Source organism: Carcharodon carcharias, chromosome 17 (genome assembly GCF_017639515.1).
Source record: "Carcharodon carcharias isolate sCarCar2 chromosome 17, sCarCar2.pri, whole genome shotgun sequence".
Classification (NCBI taxonomy): Eukaryota; Metazoa; Chordata; class Chondrichthyes; order Lamniformes; family Lamnidae; genus Carcharodon; species Carcharodon carcharias.
In genome coordinates this window covers 58,798,237-58,824,922 of record NC_054483.1, presented here as the reverse complement: position 1 = coordinate 58,824,922, position 26,686 = coordinate 58,798,237, and the positions used below count along the sequence as shown (strand labels likewise).

Genomic DNA, 26,686 nt, shown 5'->3' with positions numbered 1-26,686 from the left:
GAGTAGGTGGAGTGACCATTTCAGAATGTGGCTATGAAAAAAATGAGACCAAGGAAAATCTATGTTCAACAGACAAACATGCAATTCCTGATGAGCCTGGAGGTTTGGTCTGCAGTACTGTTCTGGAATAACTGTAAATCAAACTGCAGATGTGCTGCTCTTGCTGCAGTACTGGTAATGTTCTAAAGGCTAAGGTAGTGCAGCAGGAAGAGTGTTCAATATTGAGGAAGTAAAAGGTCACATGGCACTATTTCGAAGGGCAGGAGAGTGATCCCCAGTGTCCTGGTCAATATTTATCCCTCAAACATTATGAAACAAAACACTTATCTGGTCATTATCACAGGCCTGTTTGTGGGAGTTTGCTTTGTACAAATTGGCTGTCATGTATCTTACACAACAACAGTGACTACACTTCGAAAGTACTTTATTTGCTGGGAAACACTTACGGACATTCTGAGGTTGTGAAAGGTGCTCTTTCCTTCTTCCCTTCCAGATACAAAAATTAAGGAAAACTACTTGTCATTTACAGTTTTAACCTTTCCCCCCAAAAGACTCAATATTTCAGGTTTTCAATAGGTACCCAGTCTTCCAGCTTCAGCATCGAGTCTAGCTCCTATATAATACTGAACAGATCAGAATATAACTGCTCATTTTCACCTTGTTGGTTAAGTAGACCTGAGTCAGCAAGGTGCCTTCATTCACTGATAGACGAGGAGCCTGCTGCTTAAAGGTTTTTCCCTCAAACATTAATTTTGGAGGTTATATATGGAAAGTGTCACTCAGAGATATTGCTGACTTTTACTTCCTGTTTTTACCTCCACATCTTCTTTTTCCAAAAGGTCACACCAGGGGGAAACTATGCCTTTAAGGATGAACTCATAGGTGCAGAGGTAAAATGTTGCTTCCACCATATCTGTAATACAAAAATAAAGACAAGCATAGTTAAATCACGATTGTCCGCACTTAAATTAAGTAATTTTCTAATGGTGCTGAAACAACAGGTTATAATTCAATCATACTTTATTAAGCTTGAGTCAGAGGAGTTGATTTCCTTTTACTGTATAATAATCATGGCTACGCAAAACCTTATGCTCGTTAAAGGGAATGAACAAAGAATATTTCTTTTCTAATCAATCTGATTGGAAATGCAGATTAGCTTCTCATGCCATTATAAATTCCCAGCATTAGTTTGGTGAAATGCTTATGGCAGCACATAAGTGACATTTCCATCCCACTCTCTCTCTTTAAGCAGTCTGAAATATTGCATGGGCAAAGAAACCAGAATGAGAACATCAGTTTACCACCACCTAGTGGCCCATGCTGCACATGATAGCAGATGTGCAGAATAGACGTAAGAGGACGCAATTTCACCTCCAGTTCAGTTCTACTTGGGGATAAAAACAAAAAACTGCGGATGCTGGAAATCCAAAACAAAAACAGAATTACCTGGAAAAACTCAGCAGCTCTGGCAGCATCGGCGGAGAAGAAAAACTCTTTTCTTCTCCTTTCTTCTCCGCCGATGCTGCCAGACTTGCTGAGTTTTTCCAGGTAATTCTGTTTTTGTTTTCAATTCTACTTGGTTCTGCTTTAAGGCCAGACAGAAAAACAAGGGCAAACATTTCATCTGGAATTTTATTTGTGTAATGACTTATAATTCCAGGTGGAAACTCAGCTGATCCTAGGGACAACACCCTATCAAAAACTGAGTGCAAGTCAAATTTAAAATGATGAGGACAATTAAAAGGAGATTGTCCCAAGGAGGGCATTTATAGGCACCTCAACTCATCAGCCAGATCTGCCAATGCTAAAAGGTTATGGGATTAAAAATGGCTGTAATGAGTTCATAAGCAGAGTGAACCTGGCAGAACCCAACTGAACATCAGTGAGCAGGTTATTGCTAAGCGAGTGCTGCTTGATAGCATTATTGATGACCCCTTCCATCACCTTACTGATAATAGAGAGTAGACTGGTGGGGTAGTGATTGGCCGGGTTGGACTTGTCCTGCTTTTTGCGTACAGGACATACCTGGGCAATTTTCCTCATTGCCAGGTACATGCCAGCTTGGCTAGGGGCGCAGCAAGTACTCGAGCACAAGTCTTCGGTACTATTACCAGAATATTGTCAGGGCCCATAGCCTTTGCAGTATCCAGTGCCTTCAGCTGTTTCTTGATATCAGTGAAGTAGGTGGTCTGAGCATTGTACACATATATGGTCGGAAGCTCATCTCAGAGTCAAATTCAATGCTGTGAACAATTAGGTTCAGCCTCAGACAGTTGCCAGGGAGAGGGATGGAGGCAGTAGCTAGGGAACGGAGTTTGTACGTGTGAATCACTCCAAATGTATTCTGGTGTAAAATCTGATGCAAAAGGCCACTCTCTGTGCATGGATCTTCCAGGAGGTTCAATCTGCTATCCTCATGCTCTTCCAGGAGGTCTATCTTCTGACTTCAGTATCTTCCAGGAGGTGGAAGATCTTCTATCTTCAACATTGGGTAAGTTGCTGTCTAGGTGCCTTTTAAATATGATGCCCGGATAGGACGGCGGGGCACACACCATCCAACCCGCCCTGCCACCCGATACTTCAGAAAACCTCCAATTGCATAATTAACGAGGGCAGGGTTGCACATTATGGCGCGAATTTCCTGCGGCCTCCGCAATGAGAAACTCTCCCCATTCCCACCCTCACCATGGGACTTAGTCCCAGAAAGGAAAATTCTGCCCATGGAGTCTACTGTACAGAAATAGGCCTTTCAGCCCAAATGCTATATGTCACTGTTTATACTCCACACGAGCCTCTTTCACACCATTCTTTATGTAATCCTATCAGCATTAGCTTTTATTCCTTTCCCCCTCGTGTGCTTATCTAGCTTCCCCTTAAATGTATACATGCCATTTGCCTTAACTACACCTTGTGGCAGCTTGTTCTGCATTCTGATAGTTCATGCACTCAGGGTAAAGAAGTTTCTATTTCATTTCATGATGAAGTTCTTATACCTATAACCCTTAGTTTTGGAATTCCCTGCAAGTGGAAATATTTTCTCTCCATCTACATTGGCAAAGTCTTCCAGAATCTGAAGGAGGTTTATCAGGTGCCCCCTCAGCTTTCTCTTTTCTGGAGGAAAGAATCACAGCCTGTTCAGTCTTTCATGATACGTATATCCTCTCAGTTCTGGCACCAACCATGTGAATCTTTTTTGTGCCTTCATTCATGCCTCTACATCCTTTTTATAACATGGAGACCAGAACGGTTCGCAATGCTCCAAATGTGGTCTAAACAAGATTCCATACAAGTTTAATATAACATCCCTGCTTTTTAGTTCTATCCCTCGAGAAAGAAACCCCAGCACTTGATTTGGTTTTCTACAGCCCTATCAACCTGCGATGTTGTTTTTATTGATTTGTGAATCTTTACCCCTAGATCCCTCTCTTCCTCTACCCCATTTAGACTCCTTTTATCCAAACAGAATGTGACCTCTTTATTCTACTAAAACGCAGCACCTCACACATCCATATCGAATTTAATTTGCTAAGTCACCATTCTGCGAGCTTGTTGTTTTCTTGTATTTTATTGCATTCTTTGTGTTAATTACACCCTCTGCAATTTGGTATAACGCACAAATTTTGATTTTTCTTCAGATTCCTGAGTTAATGTAAATTATAAACAACAGTGGTCTCAACACCAATCCTTTTGGAACACAACTTCCCAGCTTTTGCCAGTCCTTTAATTCTTACTCTCTGTTTCCTGTTTGTAGCCAGCATGCTACTCATTCCACTACTTATCCCCTGACTTCACATGGTCTGACCTTAGTCACAAGTTGCTTAGTGGTACCTTATCAAAGGCCTTTTGAAAATCTTACATCACCGATGTAAATATTACATCCACTGGATTCACCTTGTCTACCCTTGTGTAACTTCTTAAAGGATTGAATAAGTTTGGTTAAGCAAGACTGTATCTTTTGAAATCTGTGCTGACAAATAGGTCATACTGATGTTCTTCAATTACATCTTTGATTAAATATTCCATTACCTTTCCTACCACTGATATTAAGCTAAATGAGTCTATAGTTCTTCGATCTCATTCTATCTTCCCTTTTGAAGACAGGAATCCCATTTGTTGTCTGCCAGTCCTCCGGCACTATTTTATTTATTTATTTAATGAATTTTTCATTAGAATGTATATATACATGTAAAAGGCACCTCTATTTCATCCCCACCTTGATCGGAAGGGGGTGGGGATGTGGTATCCTTTCCTGTTTGATTAGTTTATTAATTTAATCACCCCTTTCTGTCTTAAAGTTTTTTAGATCTTTATGCTCCTTTCTTCTGTCACATCCGTTTTCATCTCTTATGTAAATCCTGAGGCGAAATAACTACTTCTATCATTTCACTGTCATTAACTGGTTATTAACTGTGAATTTATCTTTTGCTGGCCCACTTTTGATCTTTCTTTCATTATCTATCTGTAGAATACTTCACTTTTTATTTTTAAAGTCCTTGATAATTTAATGATATAGTTCCTCTTTGCTTTCCTAATTGCTTCGTCTTTTCTAACCTCTTTGAGTTACTTTTTGTCTTTCTCATCATTTTTGGCTAGTTTGTTTTTGACTTTTAGAGAAACATATTTCCCCTGAACTCAACTGATCACCATTTTAAATATCTTCCTCTGCTGTTTTATCTCTTAGTCTGTCAACATTTTTTTCCAGTAGACTTTCCCCAGTTCCATGATCACATCCTCTCAAAATTGGCTTTTCTTCTAATCTACTACTTTGGCCTTTGTCATAATGATTAAATGATTAACAGGGACATGTTATGATTGCTATTGCCTAGATGTTCCTCTACACTTACTTCTCTTATCTGCTCTGGTTCATTTTACATTACATATCCAGCAGTGATTCCTCTCTAGCTGGGCTGTTTATGTATTGTGTAAGAAGAGACCTGACTGCACAGTGAAAATTCAATTCCCTTTTACCCTTTACCTATCTCTTCCATAACAAAAGCAACTTGTCATTATACAGTGCCTTTAATGTAAAATGTCCCAACGTGCCTCACAACACTGTATAACCAAATTTGAAACTGAGGCATAAAAGGGCATCTTCAGGCAGATGAACAAAAGCTTTATAAAAGAGATAGGCTTTAAGGAGCATTTTGAAAGAGGAAGAGAAAGATGAGCAGCAGAGGGGTTTAGGGAGAGAATTCTGGAGCTTAGGACCTCGGAAGCTGAAGGCACAGCCACCAGTGCTGGAGCAACTAAAATCAGGGATGCTAAAGAGGATTAAATGAGTGCAGTGGGGCTGGAGGAGATTACAGAGATAGGGAGGAGTGAGGCCATGGGGGAATTTGAAAACCAGGATGATAATTATAAAATCAAGGTATTGCTTAACTGGGGGCCAGTGTAGGTCAGTGAGCACAGGGGTCATGGGTGAAAGGGACTTGGTGTGGATTAGGACACAGAACACAGACTTCAAGTTTACCGAGGGTGGAATGTCGGAGGCCAGCAAGGAGTGTTTTGGAATAGTCAAGTTGAGACGTAACTATGATATGGAAGGGGGTTTCAGTCAGGCAAAGTTACAGAAATGGGAATAAGCAGTCTCAGGGGTCAATGTGGGTATGTGGCCAGAAGCTCACCTTGGGGTCAAATAGAACACCAAGGCTGTGGATGGTCTGGAAAAGCCTCAGACAGTTGACAGTGAGAGGGATGGAACCAGTAGCTAGGGAACAGGGTATGTGGTGGAAATTGAAGGCAATGGCTTCAAGTCTTCACAATATTTAATCGAAGGAAATTTCTGCTTATCTAATACTGAATAACGCAGTCTGACAATTCAGAACAGTGGAGGAGTTGTGAGAGATGATGGTGAAATAGAATTGGTGTCGTTAGTGTACATCTGGAAACTGTCACTGTTTTTGGATGATATTGCCACAGGGCAGCATGTAGATGAGAAATAGGGGGGAGCCAAAGATAGATCCTTGGGGGACACCAAAGATAATGGTGCAAGAGTGCAAAGAGAAGCCATTGTAGGAGATTCTTTGGATAGGATTAGATAGATAAAAATGGAATCAGGCACATGCAGACACACCCAATTGGATGATGGAAGAGAGGTGTTGGAGGAAGATGATGCGGTCAACCATGTCAAAGGCTGTAGACAAGTCAGGAAAGATGAGGAGAGAAAGTTTACCCTTATCTCAGTCAGATAATATGTCAATTGTGACTTTGGTAAGAGCTGCTTGGGTACTGTGGCTGAGGCAGAAGCCCAATTACAGGGGCTCAGAGGTGCCCCACCTCATTATGTATGCTAGCCTGAGTGCCCAGGCATCCATTAGAGTACTAAAACATCTGAGTCCCAGAGAAAATATTGCTCCATTGACTGATCTGGCTCTTTGATCTCTCTTCGCAATGTTTGCTTATGCAAGATTAAGAGGTTTCAACTATTGAAACTTTCAAGGATGATTGACACTTTGCCCTGTAGTAAAAAGGAGTTTTTTCAAGAAAGTGGAAAATTATCAATGAATGAATTTTTTTAAAAGCTTTTTTTGTTACGCATCCTACTGCCACTACAGGGTTCATTGCTTCTTTACAGTCTATTGTGGGTGAATGGGCATGGAAGTGCCAACAGCGTGGCATGGACAAGCTATAGGGGGTGTTTGGGCAAGCCTTATTTTGGCATGGGGGAGCATGAGGAGCCACAGGAGATGTTTAGGGAGCCTCACCTTAGCATGGAAGTCATGAAGAGTCACAAGGTGGGTGGGAGGCATGGATGGGGCATGGGAAGTGTGTGCATGGGAAGTGTGTGAGGGGTTGACTGGGTGAAAGGGCTGAGGGCTGGAGGAACTTTTCTGTTTCTCTTTTAACGGGGTCCAAGTCCCACAGCACCATAGTGGGCCTTTTAAACAGCCCACCTTGGCACCCGGCAGCCCCTGTGGCTGCCTCCGACCTCATTCCTGGGTTGGCTGGCCCGACTCCAGCCCGCATCCAAACCCCAACCCAACAATGAAGATCCCACCTTTGCGGGCACTTTCTCTCGAGGTGTGCAGGCTAAGCCAAGAATTTTCCTGATTCCTGCTATCAGCCTCGGTGATGAAAATCCAGGCCACAGCCTCTGAGTCAGTCAGCTAGAGAGATTTGGGGAAGAAGACCACAACAAATGCTGCTTTGCCAAGCATGAAAAAAGGATGGTTTTTGTGTAAACTACCAAGCAGAATACTGTTGAGGATGGGTCCCCTGTTCAGAAAAACAAAGTTTGTGGAGAGTTAGAGACCAAGGAGTTGCCAGAGAGTGCCTTGTTACTGAAGTCCATTCGATTATGCTCAAAGGATTGAGTGAAGCAGACATTGTTTAAAAGGAAACTTGAAGATTCACCTCGGTGTGGCAGGGAGAAGTGATTTTGTTAAAGCTGAGAAGAGCTTGGGACTTTAAAGATAAGTCTACATTTCAGCTGAGAACGCAGTGTAATATATAAAATGACATGGGCTTTTTGGTTGTGTTAAGTTTAGTGTATTAATATGTACTATAGTTTAGTGTATTAATTACCTACTAAGTAATGTTTAGTCAATGTTGATTTTACTTTGTTACAGTGAAAGTCTTAAAACATGAAATCCTGTTGTGCAACCTTTTGCTTTGGTCACTGGGTAATAAATTTCTCTTTTTAGAAGTTATTGGTCTCTATGGGACAATAACATAGGAGAAATGTGCATGGATTTGGAAGGCAACAGCATGTTGAAGGACTTTGGAAAGGAAAGGGAGGTTGGCAAATGATCTCCCTTCTCTTTTATTTGTTTTATAGAGTTGTCCCCATATTTCTTCCTCCACTTTACTTCCATTATTTGGTGGTCTATAGAATGCCCTATAATGTGCTTGGTCACTTATTATCCTTAATCTCATCCTGTATTGATTCTGTTTCTAACTTAATGTTAGTTTTTTTTTACACTGCTATTATGTTGCCATTACTTAGCGCTGCTATCCCACAACCCCCTTTTTCTTCTTTGATCCTTTTATAAAGATGTCACCTCCTGTAAAATTTAGCTACCAGTCCTGTTCGTTATGTGGCCAGGTTTCAGTTATCTCTATTACAGCTGGCTCTTTATTACAAATTACTGCCTCCAGCTCCACTGCTTTGTTTCATATACTCTGCACATTGCTGTACAGGCAATTAATCTTTTATTAATCGTTCCCCTCACTCTATTTTTAGCAGTCACTTCAAACTAATGTTCTATAACTGCATTTGTTCCCTGGCTGTTTAGGTGACCTTTATTCCCTAACTTTGTCTGATCTTTGCTCTTAGCCACAGAAGTCTTGAATTTGCATAAAGCCTTCCACGGCCTCAAGATGGTCCAAAGCGTTTTACAGCCATGAAGTACTATTGTATGTGGTGTTTTTGAATTTATTTATTCTTCTCTTCTCCCATCTTGTTCTCAGATTATAAAAGTTTTTTTTTTGTTCCCTTCATTTTCTGACGATCACTAGTGTCTGCTTTGATTGTTGGAGTGGTGCAATACCAGGGCACCATCCCTTGCCCTGCTCCAGCAATTATGGCCCAATCTGATTGATTGATTCTGATGTGAACAGACTGAGTGCCCATTCCAAATGTTGATGGCCTGCATGTCAAAATGTCAAAAGCTTCAAACCATTGTGCTTTATTTAAACACCCAAAACAAGCTACCTCGCATTACTTGTGAGGTGCTATCATCTTGGGATTAACGTATTTATTTGATTATTCCCTTCCATGCAGTCTCTGAAAGCTGCACTACCTTTCGGTTCCAGCCGTGACCCAGTGATAGCACTCTCATTTCTGAATCGGGCAGTTGTGAGTTCAAAACTATTCCAAGACTTGAGGATAAAAATCAAGACTGATACTCCAGTACAGTAATGAGGGAGTGATGCACTATATTATAACATAGCTGATGGTAAATGCTGAGTTGTTCAAATCCCAGGGGGAAACTTGAAACAACTGTCATAACCAATTTTTGCAATTAGTATGTTTCGAGATGCAGGCTTCTTTGAATTCAGTTATAATAAGACCACCAAGTCTCGAGAGGTTTTTATAAAACTAAAATAAACATTTATCAATTAAAAGATTATAAGCATGTACACATAACTACAAATTACTACAATAATAACTGCTAATATTCCCCATATTAATCAGACTTTCAGTTACACCTCCGCTAAGGCAACAGTAAAACACATAGATTTAAACAGACCCCTGGCAAAGCACACTCTGGACAGTCATATTCAAAATAAGTTTTTTTCAGCTCTGGGTCCTTGCAGACAGTGTTTGAGGCTTACAGGCTGGAGGTTTTAGATCTTAGAATCTCCTTCCTTTTTACCAACAGCCTTCTCTTCCTTTATGCATATTTTCCTCTTTGAATGTGAATTTTCATTGTATCACTATGTCTTTTGAACTTTACCCCTTCTAATAATAAGACCTTCCATAATACCCACTATATTAATAATCCTTGGGAAAAATAAACAAATACACTGTTTCTGAGCTTCACCTGGTTAGGTGTAATATTTCACTCCCTCTCTTTGAATCCAAGCTACACTAGTTACATTGGTTTCAAAATTGGCTTCGTTGTAGGAGACGGAGGGTGATGACAGAAGGATGCTTTAGTGACTGGAAGCCAGTGTCCAGTGGTGTACCACAGGGATCTGTGCTGGGTCCCCTAGTATTCATCATTTATATAAACGATATAGGTGACTATGTGGGGGGTAGGATTAGTAAGTTGGCGGATGACACAAAGATTGGCCTGGTGGTTAACAGTTAGGTTGAGTGTCCTGGGCTACAGGAAGATCTAGACAGGATGGTCAAATGGGCAGAGAACTGGCAGATGGAATTTAACACTGAAAAGTGTGAGGTGGTATACCTTGGAGGGAGTAATTTGACAAGGAAGTATTCAATGAACGGCATGCCACTAGGAAGTTGAGGAACAAAGGGACCTTGGCGTGTGTGTCCATAGATCTCTGAAGGCAGAGGGGCATGTTAGTGGGCTGGTAAAAAAGGCATATGGGACACTCGCCTTTATCAATCGAGGCATTGATTACAAAAGTAGGGAGATCATGTTGGAGTTGTATCGAACCTTGGTGAGGCCACAGCTGGAGCGCTGTGTGCAGTTCTGGTCGCCACATTATAGGAAGGATGTGGTTGCACTGGAGGGGGTGCAGAGGAGATTCACCAGGATGTTGCCTGGGATGAAACATTTAAGTTATGAAGAGAGGTTGGATAGACTTGGGTTATTTTCGTTGGAGCAGAGAAGACTGAGGGGCGACCTGATCGAGGTGTACAAGATCATGAGGGGCATGGACTGGGTGGATAGGGAGCAACTGTTCCCCTTAGTTGAAGGGTCAGTCACGAGGGGACATAAGTTTAAGGTGAGGGGCAGGAGGTTTAAGGGGGATGTGAAAAATCTTTTTACCCAGAGGGTGGTGACGGTCTGGAATGCGTTGCCTGGGAGGGTGGTGGAGGCAGGTTGCTTCACATCCTTTAAAAAGTACCTGGATGAGCACTTGGCATGTCATAACATTCAAGGCTATGGGCCAAGTGCTGGTAAATGGGATTAGGTAAGTAGGTCAGGTGTTTCTCACGTGTTGGTGCAGACTCGATGGGCCGAAGGGCCTCTTCTGCACTGTGTGATTCTGTTTAAAGAAAAAATGTAAATTGCCCCCACGTTTACATAATTACATTTCAAACCTAGTTCTCTTCTATAGATCAAAGCCTCTAGACCAGCTGGCTTTAATCCAATTAAGACACACACACATAGACACAGACACCACTAAACTCTATTTTAAAATAATTTCCAATAACATAGACATTATTATGTCTTTGTGACAACTAGCAGAGGTGCTGTCTTTCAATGAGACATTACATCAAGGCCCCTCTCGGGTAGGTGTAAAAGATCCCATGACATTATTTCAAAGAAAACAGGGGAGCTGTTCCCGGTGTCCTGGCCTATATGTATCCCTCACCCGACACCTAATAACAGATTATCTGGCTATGTATCTCAATGTGGTTCCTGGGAGCTTGCTGTGTGTTATTTTGCTATCAAGTGTCCTACATTGCAACAATGATTACACATCCTGAGCTTATGAAAAGCACTATATGCAAATACAAGTCTTTCTTTCTTTCTGTGGGACAGGACTCCAAACTCACCTGGGCTTGTTCTAAGTTCAAAACAAAAAGTTAAAATTCAGGAAGGTTACGACAAGTAGGGTGAGTCTAGGGGAAGCTTGCAGCTTGTTCCTGTCTTATATTCACTAAAGGAAATGGAACATGATGGAGCTGTGTTACAGGATGAAGAAATGCATTGAACTTCCTCCAGCCCTGTGCATGAAACAAATTCTTTAGCTCAATACAGTTGAAGAATACAACCCATTTTAACAACAATATCCAGGAGAACATGAATTCATATTCTATAGTTGTTTGAGAACTTGAATGCAGTTTAATGAAGGTACCAGCAAAAGTGCTTTTGAAACTGTCACATTGTGGTGAAAACCCAGCTGGTTCACTGTTGTGCTTTAGGGAGGGAGACAAGTCCCACATGAACATTGTTAACTCTTAACTATCCTCTGAAAAGACATTGCAAACTATTCAGTCATGGCAAACTGCTACAAAGAATAACAATATCACATTGTGGGTGAACCTTCACCTCATGGGCTGTGGCAGTTCAATAAAAAAGCTCACCACTCCTTTCTCAGTGAAACTAGGGAGGGGCAATAAATGCCAATCTTGAAAGCAACATCCATTTCCTGGGAATTAGAATACAATTTTTTTTTTATTATTTCACGGAATGTGGCCTTCACTGGCTGGGCCAACATTTTTTACTGCCTACCTTTAATTGCCCTTGAGAAGGTGGTGGTGAGCTGCCTTCTTGAATTGCTGCAGTCCATGTGGAGTAGGTACACCCACACTGCTATTAGGGAAGGAGTTCCAGGATTTTGACCCAGCGGCAGTGAAGGATCAATGATATACTTTCAAGTCAGGACAGTGAGTGGCTTGGAGGGGAACTTGCAGGTGGTGGTGTTCTCATGTGTCTGCTGCCCTAGTCCATGATCTTATTGAACGGCAGAGCAATCTTGATGGGTTGAGTGGCCTACTCCTGCTCCTAAGTTGTTTATTCGTATGAACACAAACCATGCACCTTACCTTCCCATGTTGCAAAACGTTAATCACTTCGATCTCTAACTGATCTAGCATACACTCAAAGTTTCATTTTCAATGTGAGCAAGCATGCCTTAAGAAATACAATAAAAGAAATCTGCCAAGCTCCCCATCATCAGTTCCATCACCTCCATTGGTTATCCAATTATTTGACATGATGAGGACTGAATTCAGGCAGGCTTTGTAGGGTGTGTTATGCAGCACAAATTCCTTTTCAAAACAGGTGTAAATTAGGTTGAGATCATCTATAGCATGTGACACAATGCTCTGTTCCCTGCTGGAACTGCGGCCATGAGTGGGATTTGAGAGAGTGATATCAGGCAGTAGCAGGTTAGGAACATTCTGAATTTTTGCTTTGTTTCCACTGGGGATTGATCGACATTTATGCTGAATCTTAGCTCTTGAGATTAAAAGAGTGGGGCAGATTTAACCAAAAGATAAACTCTGCATGTCCTGTGGATGAAAGGGGCCCTCACGTCACTTTCCTGCTGCAGGAAGCAGCCAAGCTGACAGTTTGCATCTCCCCATTGTGCAGGGCTCAGAGTGAGATCTGAGCACAGTGGGGTTTCAAACTGTGTTCATCCTTGACTTCACACTATGCATAGTGATGGTTCATATCACCCATCTCCTGCGCAAAAGGTCAGCAGGAGTAACTTACACAAGTCCTCTTCACTTGTTGAATAAACATGGTACAATAGTTCCTATGCAGTATTTACTTGAATGTGCTGGTTACTTTTTAATCCACATTGGTAGCTTCTCTGTAGTGTCACACGGAGTATTGTGTAGCAGCACTACACAGTACTCAGATACTGAAGCAGTCCATGTACAAATGCAGCAAGACAGACAATAGGCAGGCTTGGCCTGACAAGTAACATTCATGCCAGAGAAGTGCCAGGCAATGACCAGCTCCAACAATGGAAAATCTAACCATTGACCCTTGACATTCAATGGCATTGCCATCACTGAATCCCCCATGATCAACAGTCTGGGGGTTTCCATTGACCAGAAACTAAACTGGACTAACCATATATTTAAGTAACTCACCTCCTGACTCCCCAAAGCATGTCCATCATCTACAAGGCAGAAGTCAGGAGTGTGATGGAATACTCTCCACTTGCCAGGATAAGAGTTCCTAACTCACTCAAGATGCTTGACACTATCCAGGGCGAAGTGGCCCACTTGATTGGCACCCCATCCACAAGCATTCACTCTCTGAATCACCGATGCACAGTGGCAACAGTGTGTACCACCTACAAGATGCACTGCAGGAATGCACCAAGCCTTGTTAGACAGCACCTTCCAAACCCACAGCCGCTACGATCTAGAAGGACAAGGACACAGGCACATGGGAAACCACCACCTGGAAGTTCCCCTCCAAGCCACTCACTGCCCTGACTTGGAAATATATCGCCGTTCCTTCAATGTCGTTGGGTCAAAATCCTGGAACTCCCTCCCTAATAGCACTGTGGGTGTACCTACACCACATGGACTGCATCGGTTCAAGAAGGCAGCTCACCACCACCTTCTCAAGGGCAATTAGGGGTGGGCAATAAATGCTGGCCTAGCCGGCGATGCCCACATTCCATTAATGAATAAAAGAGAGCTCTGAAGTCCTTGTGAAACTGATAACCAGGATTTAGCTTTGATTGGAGGGCCGTTTTATTCCATTTTATTTGAATGCTTTTTGTTCATGCTTTTGATTAGTCAGGTTTACAGCACATGAATGTTTTTGTACTGTTGATGAATCCATACAGACAGCCATGCTGAGGAAGTTGCCATGGTTGCAGCTTGCTGAAAGTGAAAACTATTTTTCAATTCCAGGTTTTTCATGGAAAAGTAGGCCGAGCTACTTGTTATACATGCATTTAAGGCAAAGCTAGATAAACATGAGAGGAAGAAGGGAATAGAACAAAATGCTGACAGGATTAGATCATAAAGGGTGGGAGGAGACTCATGTGGAGCGTTAACACCGACATAGACCAGTTAGGCCAAAAGGCTTGCTTCTGTGCTGTACACTCTATGTAATACATTTCACTAACATAAACTAAACTCCTTAGACTGTGTAGGATAATAAGCATGTCTATAATCATATGCATATTACATATATCAGTGTTTATATCACTGTCAATAGTAGGAGTTAACTATTTAGTTGCAGGATATGCAGCCAGGAGAAACAACGTAATTAGTCATTTTAGATTATTTCTGCTTCTCACAACACTTCATTGCAATGTTCTTGATAGCAGCAATGGTCTAAGCTCAAAACACACCATCCAATGCTCACTTTGCCCGATGTTCTTCCAAAGAGCTGAAATTAAGACTGAATGGCATTTTGCCCTTCTCCAACTTATTCTTTCCCAAGATGCCAAAGAAAAAAACTGTTAAACTCTGTACTCCTCACATCTTTCATGCCTCTGACAAATTAAAAAAGCTTTTAAAACCTAAATTTAATATCACCGAATCACTATTCCTGACTCAGCTCTTTTATTCTTTTCGACCTTGATGATGTTCTGCGCCTTGATGTTTTGCTTTTAAAAAGTGATTCCCCCGAGGGGAAAATTAAACTTTGCGGATATTTCCACTATAGAACTAGCAGTCCCAGCTCATATTGGATGGCTGGAAAATGATTGCCAGGTTCTACAAGCCTTATTTCATAGAAACATAGAAAATAGGAGCAGGAGTAGGCCCTTCGAGCCTGCTCCGCCATTCATCATGATCATGGTTGATCATCCAACTCAATAGCCTGCTCCCGCTTTCTTCCCATATCCTTTGATCCCTTTCGCCCCAAGAGCCATATCTAATTCCATCTTGAAAACATACAATGTTTTGGCCTCAACTACTTTCTGTGGTAGTGAATTCCACAGACTCACCACTCTCTGGGTGAAGAAATTTCTCCTCATCTCAGTCCTAAATGGTCTACCTTGTATCCTCAGACTGTGACACCTGGTTCTGGACTCCCCCACCATCGGGAACATCCTTCCTGCATCTACCCTGTCTAGCCCTGTTAGAATTTTATAGGTTTCTATGAGATCCCCCCTCATTCTTCTGAACTCCATCGAATATAATCCTAACCAACTCAATCTCTCATCATATGTTAGCCCCACCATCCCAGGAATCAGTCTGGTAAACCTTCGCTGCACTCCCTCTATAGCAAGAACATCCTTCCTCAGATAAGGAGACCAAAACTTCACAGAATATTCTTGGTGTGGTCTCAACAAGGCCCTACATAACTGCAGCAAGACGTCCTTGCTCCTGTACTCGAATCCTCTCGTTATGAAGGCCAACATACCAATTGCCTTCTTTACCACCTGCTGCACCTGCATGCTCACCTTCAGCTCTTGTTGCACACTCCCCTCTCTCAATTTATAGCTATTCAGATAATAATCTGCCTTCCTCTGCTATCAAAGTGGATAACCTCATATTTAACCACATTATACTGCATCTGCCATGCATTTGTCCACTCACTCAGCTTGTCCAAATCACACTGAAGCATCTCTGCTTACCTCCTCACAGCTTACCCTCCCACTCAGCTTTGTGTCATCTGCAAATTTGGAGATATTACATTTAGTTCCCTCATCTAAATCATTAATATTGTGAATTGCTGGGGTCATAATAGGATTTGTGCCAAAAGCCCCACTAAATAAAGACACTTCTGCAGCTTGAGAATTGTAATCTACACAGATCAGAAGCTACAACATTCTTACAACTTCATCAATGGACATGCAAGCAAAACAATTCGCATTTAAAAGAAAACTCCTGTAGATTTTGACAAGATCATAATCAGACAGCAAATGAACGTCAATGTGCTGTGAACCCTGAATTTTGTATTTGACTTAACTATATCCGAATGCATTCAACTGCACAAATGGACACGTCAAAATTAACTGCAGCAATATCGCACTACATGTCAGAGAATACGCAAAAACCACATGAGCTCCAAAGTCGGGAGAGATGTTAGTCAGGCTGTCAAGTTGTTATCACAACAGAACTTGTGCCTATTTATGAACCTGTTAACAAAAATTAAGAAAGTAAACACAATGAAAGCATGCAGTGATATGTGTAATCATGCAAGGCATGGCATTTCCAATTGTTGCTCAATTGTTTTTCTCCAAGTTGTTTTCTTTTTGAGTTAAAAGGATATTGAGGAGGCAACTAAACATAGGCCTAAGGCCTGGTACTGGATTTTTAACATTCCCTATATTGTGTGGCTGACGGTTGGTGTTGAAATCAAGTAGGTTGCCATAGTTGTTTGTTGAAATATGGAAATGGTGCAGTAATATAAATTGGCTATACATTTTGTTTAAAAAGCCATTTAATGCAGATTGTGCCTTGTTAATTTGATTTACATTCTTATTTCTATCACTTTATGTGAACATTTTGATTATTTTTAACCTCGAAATTGTAGTAAAGACAAATAGCAGCTCAGTAACACCTGCCCATCAGACAAAAGTTGAAGGTGGTCACAGGGAAACATGGTAACAGATTGGAAGTCACACATCAACATGATATCACATTAGTGGTATCAATCTGCTCTTGTAACCACTAAAGGTCTTAAAGTGTTCATTTAAAATCGATTAGTTAGTCGTACTTACTGGTGGTTATAGCCTTAGGTGAGATGCCGAGCTTCTTTGCCATGTTACTCATTATTCTTTCCATCTCTGGACCTTTCTTGAATATTTCTACTTGTTGCAGAGCCGTGTTATTGTTTTCCACAAGGTTTTTGAACTTTTCGCAGTGGTCAAAAAAGCGCAGTAGCCCATCATTGACCTCCCATTGCCCGCTTGCCTGGTCTCGCAGGTTCAGGTAGCTCTCCAGCCCTTGGATAAAAGACTTAGTGCTGTTGACACATCGGTGTTTGGAGCTGGTCAGAAACTTGAGCCTCTTCTCTTTGTAACTCCGCGTATTGAAGAGAGCGGGGAACCTGGCAGCCAACCGTTTGGCCAACTTGACCATGTCGGAGATGCCCAAAGGGTGGAGATTGCCATCCATGCCTTCGTTGTACCACATGTGCCAGCCTGCAATAGCCTGCACCAGGCTGCTGCCTGGGTCACCCTGCTCCCTGATCAGCTGGTGGATCTCCACCATGCGGGGTACATTCTTCCTGGTTGGGTACCTGGTGCCATGCCGGATGAGGGCGTTCACCTGTAAGACAGTGCAGTTGGCAGGTGCCAGCCAGTCAGCGCCAGACACTGAGTCCCCGCTCAGCCCCTCATACCTGGACTTGGTGCCGTAATGTTCAGCCCAGGGGGATCGGTCAAGAGAGGCGGCGCACAGTCTGATGCCAATCCAGAGGATCAGCAGCGAGCCCCGGCTTCCAGCTCTGCCAGTCCCCGGCCCCGGTCCCAGTCCCGGAGCCGCTCCGCTCAGCCGGAGCCACAGAACCCGCAGCATTTCAACTCGAAGCCGCTGTGAGCGGACACAGGGCCGGCTCCAACAGCACCGCAAACACAGCGAGCCCGGCCCGGGGTACAGAACAGCCCGACCGGGACCGGCTCAACCCAACCCAGCCCGGGATAGACAACAGCAAAGCCGGGCCCGGACACTGCAGCCCAGCCCACCTCAGCAGCACCGCAAACTACTGAGCAAATCCGGAAGCAGCTCTGAACCAGCAAACACTGGGGGATCCAGAGACACTGGGGGGATACAAAGACAGTGGGTGACACTGGGAGATACAGAGACAGTGGGAGATACAGAGACAGTGGGCGACACTGGAAACTACAGAGATACTGTAAACTACAGAGATACTGGGTAACACTGGGAGATACCAAGACACTGGGAGATACAGAGACACTGGGTGACGGCGGGAGATACAGAGTTACTGGTTAGAGCCACAGAAAAATTACAGCACATAAGGGGGCCATTCAGCTCATCATGTATGCGCTGGCTGAAAAAGAAAAAAATATTAAAAAACTAGCTGCACATTTTAATCCCACCTTCCAGCACCTGGTCCATAGCTTTGCAGATTACAGCACTTCAAGTGCAGGTCCAGGAGCCTTTTAAATGAGTTGAGGGTTTCTGCTCCACCACCAAACCATGCAGCGAATTCCAAATTCCCACCAGCCTCTGGGTGAAGAACTTTTTCCTCATATCCCCGCTAATCCTTTTACTAATCACCTTAAATCTGTGTCCCCTGATAATTGACCTCTCTGCTAGGGGAAGCAGGGCATCCCTGTTTATTCTATCTAGGCATCTCACAATCTTGTACACCTTAATCAGGTCACCCCTCAATCTCCTCAATTCCAGCCTATCCAATCTTTCCTCATAGCTGCAGTTTTCAACATTTCAACTGGCAACATTTTTGTAAATCTCCTTTGTACTCTCTGTAGAGCAATTATGGCCCTCCTGTAATGTGGTGACCAGAACTGTGACCTAACCAGCATTTTATACAGTTCCATCATTGCATCCCTGCTTTTGAATTCTGTACCTCATCCAGTAGAGGAAAGCATTTCACATGCTTTCTTTACCACCTTATCCACCAGTCCTGCCACCTTCAGGGAGCTGTGGACATGCACACCAAGGTATCTCACTTCCTCTATCCCTTCCATTATCTTCTCATTTATTGTGTATTCTCTATCTTTGTCTGTCCTCCCCAAATGCATTGCCTCACACTTCTTTAGTTTGAATTCCATCTGTCACTTTTCCACCCACTCAGCCAAACTATTGATATCATTTTGGAGACAACAGCTATCCTTTTCACTATCAACTACATGGCCAATTTTTGTGTCATCTGGAAATTTCCCAGTCTTGCCACCCACATTTAAGTGATGATACAGTGAGATACAGAGACAATGGGTGACACTGGGAGATATAGAGACACCAGGTGAGACGGGCAGACACAGGGGCAGTGGGTGACACTGGGAGATATAGAGGCATTGGTTGGCACTGGGAAATACAGAGGCATTGGTTGGCACTGAGAGTTACAGAGGCACAAGGTGACACTGGGAGATACAGAGACATTGGGAGATACAATGTCACTGGTTGGCACTGGGAGCTAGAGAGACACAGAGTGACACTGAGAGACACATAGGCACTGGGAAATACAGAAAATCCGGGTGACACTTGGGCATTCAGAACCAGTGGGTGTCACTGGGAGATACAGAGGCACTGGGTGACACTGAGGGTGCAGTGACTCCGGGACACTGCAAGATACAGAGACACTAGGAAATACAGAAGCACCGAGTGACACTGGGTGATACAGAGGCACCGGGTGACACTGGAATACAGAGGTACCTGGTGACACTGAGAATACAGAGACAGGGTGACACTGAGAGACACAGAGACACTGGGAGATACAGAGACACTAGGAGATACAGAGACATTGGGAGATACCGAGGCAGTGGGTGACACTGGAAGATGCAGGGACACCGGGAGATGCCAAGTGTTATGCCTGATGTAGTTGGCAAAGTGGAGTTATTTAAAAATCCAAGAAGAAAACTTTAAATAACTGTCATAACCTGTCATTTTAAGTGCTATGTTTGAGATGCAACTCTAAATTTAGGAATCAGACCACCAGTTCTCGAGCTTTTACATTAAACTAAATGAAACATTTATTTAATTTACACAGGTTAAAATATATGTACACATGGCTACAAATTACTACCATCATAACTTTTAACAAATTCCCAAACTAATCTCCATTGAGGCAACAGCAACCCATAGACTTAACCAGACACCAGGCAAAGCATTTTCACTTTACGAATTCAAAATGAGGTTCTTTTCACTGTGGAGCCAGTTGCACCAGTTGGAGGCTTACCACTCCCTTTTGATCTTACATTGCCTCTGCTCTACATTCTCGAAAACTACTGAAGTTATACCTACTACCACTGATTGAATTCAGATTCTCATTGTCTCATCAGCCTCTTTGAACTTCACTTTTTAACAATGAAACCACTTCCATAATACCAATTTTATTAGTATTATGAAAATATTGCTTGGTAGCTGTTAGAAAGGTGTCAGTTTCACCCCACGTTTTGAATGGTCTTTTCAAAAAAATGCAAATGCACACTATCTCTCTTACATATCAAAACTGGTACCCATCAAAGCACCCTGACTAGCTGGCTTTAATCAAATTAAGACACACCTGCAAACTAAACCTCTATTTTAAAAGAAAAAAACTTTCCAAAATATTAAATAGATTAATAGCTTCATGACATCCCCCTCCTTATCAAAAAATGAACTGTCATAATTTTTAAAATCAGCTTCATTTTAATAATCCATCTCACACTATCTCCTATATTTATTACACTATTACATTACCAGATACATGCATTAACATAACAATACATATTTACAAGTCCTTGGTATCAACAGAAATCACTCTAATTCAGTGTCCAGGTTTTTTTTTTAATGTCCCAATTTCCTTTAAACTCTTGATAATGCATCTGCAAACAGATTTTCTCTTCCAGCAATATGTATGATATGTTGATTAAATGGTTGTAATAATCGACTCCACCTGAGAAGCCTTGCACTTTTGTCTCGAAATTTGTCCAAAAACTTCAAAGGATTATGGTCTGTATAAATAGTTGTTTCTGATTAATTGTTTACAACATGAATTTTGAAATTCTGCAATGCTAACACCAAACTCAAAGCCTCTTTTCCAATCATTGAATATCTTCTCTGTTGTACATTCAGTTTCCGTGAAAAATACACTATCAGTTTTTCAATTCGTGTCATCTTCTAATAGTACAGCCCCAAGCCTATATTGCCTACGTTAATGAATTGCTTGGCTTAATTGGGTAGTGCCAACATTGGTGTCATAGTTAATATAGTTTTCAAACTATTGAATTACTTCTGACACTCCAGTGTCCATTGAAACTTCTTGTTCTTTTTTAACAGTTCAGTCAGTCATTTTTAGCCAAGTTCATCACCAAATTAGCTTCTTGTGACTCTGGATGATAATCTGCTCACTTAAAATGTTTTATCCCCAAACTGTTCATTACTTCCTAAACAGCTGAGACATGAAATTTGACCCCAATCTGATTGCATTTCCTTAGGTAAACCATACCTTGTGAAAAATGTAATTAACTCCTCCACAATCTTCTTAGTTATAATATTTCTTAAAGGTATCACTTCAGGAAACCTGGTAGACACATCCATTGTTGTCAATAAATACTGATTTCCACTTTTAGTCTTAGAGAGGGGTCCTACACAATCAATCACGACCCTGGTAAAAGGTTCTTCAAATGCTGGTATTGGGATTAAAGGTGCTGGCTGAATCTCTCCTTGTGATTTTCCTGTCACTTGACATATATGACAGGTTCTACAGGATTTGATTATATCCCTAAGCAATTCTGGCCAAAAAAAAAACCTCTGCATCTATTCCTGTATTTTCCTAATTCCTAAATGTCCTCCCATTGGAATTTCATGAGCAATCCTCAGAATCTCATCTCTATAACCTAATGGGATAACAATCTGATGCACCTCTCTCCAGCTTTCATTTGCTGAGACATGGTCCGACCACCACTTTCTCATTAATATATTCCCTCAAAGAAAATAACATACTGGAAGACATTTTGTTTTAGGTTCTGGATAAGCTTTCTGATATAACTGTTTTAATTGCAAATCATTTTTCTGTAACTCCATTAACTTCTTTGAGTTAGACACTTCAACTTAACTGTCCTGCATTCCTTCCTTCTGAACAACATTATCAAATACAGAGCCAGCTAACTGGATTTCAACACCTTCCTCTTGCCTTTGAACTGCCTGCTTATCTTGTTTATTTTGTTCTTCCCGATGGGCCTTTGATCTCATTATAACACAATCAGGAAACAATCCAGGATATTCCTTCTGTAACACCTCTGTTGAAAACACATCTACAGGCTGCTCAACTACTACAGGCATCACCCACATTTGTGACCCAGTAATACCAATACCCATAACAAACTGAACCCCTGCAATGGGCAATTTTTCCAACGCTCCAACTATAACTTTACCCGTCTTCCGTCTGCTCCATAAATTTACCTTCCACAACGGCATAGGTTTAGCATTTCCATGAACACCATTTATTATTACCTTCTTCTGCAACACTCCATTTGAACAGCATTAAGGATTGACTAAGCCCTGTGTCTCTGAAAATTTTAACATCTTTGCCTACTCCACCCCGTACACATGGTAAGACCTTCCCTTCCCTTACAAAGTCTTTAAACATTTCTGCAACCTGCTCTCAGAATTCTCTTCAGTAAATTGTGAACACATCCTCACTTCTTTACCTTTACCTTTCACTGATTCTCCCTGTTTCACCTGTACACAATCCATTGGTTTCTCCTGTGCCTGAATCTCCAAACCCGCAGTACTTTTACTTCCAAAGCTTTTCTGTACCCCAACAATTCCTACAGATTTTCCCTGCAATCTCCAACACACTGACTTCCTATGCCCCCTTTATTACAATCAATTTTCAAAAGTCACTTCTATCTTCAGCACCTTCCTTTTTATTCTGAGAAAAAATGTCCTGGGAACTTCCAGCTACTCCTTCTCTGCTCTGACTACCTGCTTTCCTTTCACCATCCCACTTTTTATCCTTTTCTAATTTGAAAGGGTGATGAGAAAAAGCTTTAGCTCTATGAACTAGCTCATAATCATCAGCTATCTCTGCTGCTTGTCTTATAGAATCAACCGTCTGTTCCTCCACATGAGTTCTCACTACCAAAAGGATTGAATCTTTAAATTTTTCCAAAAGAATGTCTTCCCTAAGAGCTGCATAAATTGTCTCCATTTTTAATGCCCGTATCCACCGTCAAAATTACTTTGTTTTACTCTTTCAAATTCAATATGAATTTGTACAGGCTGTTTTCTCATAATCCTAAACTTCTGCCCGTATGCTTCAGGAACCAACTCATATGCACTCAAAATAACTTTTTTTCACCACATCATAATTCACCGATATTTCTTCTGAATGTGAAGCATATACCTCAAGCTTCCTACCTAACAACTTAGACTGTAATAACAACGCCCAGGTTTCCTGTGGCCATTTCTTCTGTTTGGCTAGCTTGTCAAATGAAATAATGAATGCTTCAATATCTCTTTCCTCAAACTTTGGAAGAGCTTGTACAAATTTTAACTGATCCCCACTGGGTTCTACTCTGGAGACAAATCCTTCCTCACCTACTGACATCTCTTTTCTAACTGCCAATATTTGCAGTTCGAATTCTCTCTCTCTTTTTCTCTTTCCTCTTTCTCTATCTTCACAATTTCTAATTCCCCTTTCAAAGCCATTTCTCTGTCCTTTGCTTCAAATTCAAGCTTCTTTAGCTCCTTTGCTTGTTCAATTCAAGCATCTTCATTTGTAACTGAAGTCTCACTACCTCCAGCTGTGACTCACTAGTGTCAGGTTTCACTTCCAACTGTAGATGCTGTGCTATAATTTTAATTATATCTGATGTCCTAGCCCTCGCAGGTAACCCCAATTGTAACTCATCCGCCAACACTGTTAATTTACTTTTGGTTATTTTCTCCAACCCAATCAGAGTTATCTCTTCTACTCTCAGACAAGTCTTAGCAATTGCCAAAGCCATCAAGCTGTCTCACCACTTCTAAAATATCTCACCAACTCCTGAATTCAAAATGCCTCTTGTACTCGTAAGCTTAAGATTCACCAATTTCTAACCAATCAAGGAATTAGAAATGTAATTTATCTCGGCAGAGCCCCCAACTGTTGTGACCGATGCAGTTGGTAATGTGGAGTTATTTAAAAATCCCAGGGGGAAACTTTAAACAACTGTCATAACCTGTAATTTTAAGTGATATGTTTGAGATGCAACTCTAAATTCAGGAATCTGACCACCAGTTCTCGAACTTTTACATTAAACTAAATGAAAAATTTATTTAATTTACACAGGTTAAAATATATGTACACATGGCTACAAATTACTACCATCATAACTTTTAACAAATTCCCAAACTAATCTCCATTGAGGCAACAGCAACCCATAGACTTAACCAGACACCAGGCAGATCATATTCACCTTACAAATTCAAAATGAGGTTCTTTTTACTGTGGTGCCAGTTGGGTACTCCACCACTGATTGAATTCAGATTCTCATTGTCTCACCAGCCTCTTTGAACTTCATCTTTTAACAATGAAACCCCTTTCATAGTACCAATTTTATTCATAATATATACATATTGCTTGGTAGCTGCCAGGTGGGCATCAGTTTTCACCCCACTTCTTGAATGCTATATTAAAAATAATGCAAATGCATGCTATCTTCCTTACTTATCAAAACTAGTGCCCATCAAAGCACCCAGGCTAGCTGGCTTTAATCCAGTTGAGACACACCCGCAGGCTAAACCTCTATTTTAAAAGAAAAATATTTTCCAAAATATTATATGCATTGATAGCTTCATGACACCGAGACAATGGGTGACACCGGGAGATGCAAAGATGCTGGAATATTCAGAGACATGGGTGACACTGTGAGATACAGAGACACTGGGTAACACTGGGAGACATGGGTGACACTGGGAGATATCGAGACAGTGGGTGACACTGGGAGTTGCAGAGACACATTGAGATACAGAGACTGTGGGAGATATAGAGATATTGGATGATACAGAGACAATGGGTGACACTGGGAGATACAGAGACAGGGGTGACACTGAGGGATACAGGGACAGTGGATGACACTGGGAAATACAGATCCAGTGGGAGATATAGAGATCGTGGGTGACAGTGGGAGATACAGAGCCTATGCATGACACTAGGAAAGACAGAGGCCATGGACACCACTGGGAGATGCAGAGACAGTGGGTGACACTGGGAGCTACAGAGACACTGGGAGATACAAAGACATCGGATGGCACTGTGGGATACAGAGACAGCGGGTAACACTGTGGTTACAGAGCCACTGGGTGACAGTGGGAGATACAGAGGCACTAGGTGACACTGGCAGATCCAGAGACAGTGGGTGACATTGGGAGACACAGAGACAGTGAGTGGCATAGGGTGATACAGAGGCCGTGGGTGACACTGAGAGATTCAGGGACACTGGGTGACACGGGGAAATACCGAGACAGTGGGAGATACAGAGACATTGGGTGATACAGATACATTGGGTGACACTGGGAAGTATGGGGACAGTGGGTGACACTGTGAGGTACAGAGCCAGTGGGAGATACAGGGACTGTGGGTGACACTAGGGGATGCAAAGACAGTAGTGACATTGGGAGCTACAGAAACGCTGGGAAATACAGAGACACTGGGTGATACTGGCAGATCCAGAGACAGTGTGTGACACTGGGAGATACAGAGACCATGGGTGACACTGGGAGATGCAGAGACAGTGGGTGACACTGGGAGCTATAGAGACATTGGGTGACACTTCGATATACAGAGAAACTGGGAGATACAGAGACATTGGGTCACACTGGGATATACAGGATCAGTAGGTGACACTGGGGGATACAGAGTCATTGGGTGACAGTGGGTGACACAGAGTCAGTGGCTGACAGTGGGAGATACAGAGTCACTGGGAGATACTGGGAAATACAGGGACAGTGGGTGACACTGGGAGATACAGAGGCAGTGGGTAACAGTGGGAGATACAGAGACAATGAGTAACATGGGATAACACAGAGACAGTGTGTGACAATGGGAGATACAGAGACCCAAGGGGATAAAGAGACACCAGGTGATATCAGTTGACACAAAGACAGTGGGTGACAATGGTAGAAATAGAGACACTGGCAGTTACAGAGACACCAGGTGACAATGGGAGATATTGAGACACAGGGTGACATTGGGAGAAACAGAGACAGTCGGTGACATTAGGAGAAACCAAGACAGTGGGAGATACAGAGACACTGGGTGACACTGAGAGATATAGAGAAACCGGGGGACAGTGGGAGATACAGAGACATCAGGTGGCACTGAGAGATACAGAGATACTGGGTAACGTGGGAAATACAGAAACACTGGGTGACAGTGGGAGATACACAGCAGGTGACAGTGGGAAATACAGAGTTACTGGTTAGAACCATAGAAAAATTACAGCACAGAAGAAGGCCATTCAGCTCATTGTGTATGCACTGGCTGAAAAAGAAAAAATATAAAAAAACTAGCTGCACATTTTAATCCCACCTTCCAGCACCGGGTCCATAGTTTTGCAGGTTACAGCACTTCAGGTGCAGATCCAGGTGCCTTTTAAATGAGTTGAGGGTTTCTGCTCCACCACCAAAACAGGCAGCAAATTCCAAACACCCACCACCCTCTGGGTGAAGAACTTTTTCCTCATATCCCCGCTAATCCTTTTACTAATCACCTTAAATCTGTGCCCCCTGATAATTGACCTCTCTGCTAGGGCATCCCTGTTTATTCTATCTAGGCCTATCATAGTCTTGTACACCTCAATCAGGTCCCCCCTCAATCTCCTCAATTCCAAGGGAAACAATTCCAGCCTATCCAATCTTTCCTCATAGCTGCAATTTTTAAGCCCTGGCAACATTTTTGTAAATCTCCTCTGTACTCTCTCCAGAGCAATTATGTCCTTCCTGTAATGTGGTGACCAGAACTGTGGCCTAACCAGTGTTTTATACAGTCCCATCATTACA

General features: G+C 42.2%; 1 protein-coding gene across 1 annotated transcript in view; it reads right to left on the bottom strand.

Annotated features, from left to right (window-relative positions):
* The window catches only part of minpp1b (multiple inositol-polyphosphate phosphatase 1b), a 92,604-nt gene extending 74,770 nt beyond the window's left edge, over positions 1-17,834 (bottom strand). Inside the window, exons 1-2 of the mRNA XM_041210363.1 lie at positions 16,735-17,834; positions 816-913 (exon numbers count right to left, since the gene is read on the bottom strand). Coding sequence (XP_041066297.1) covers positions 816-913; positions 16,735-17,533 — 897 coding nt within the window. The 5' untranslated portion in view covers positions 17,534-17,834. The remainder of the gene's footprint in view (positions 1-815; positions 914-16,734) is intronic.
* Between the last annotated feature and the right edge of the window lie 8,852 nt (positions 17,835-26,686).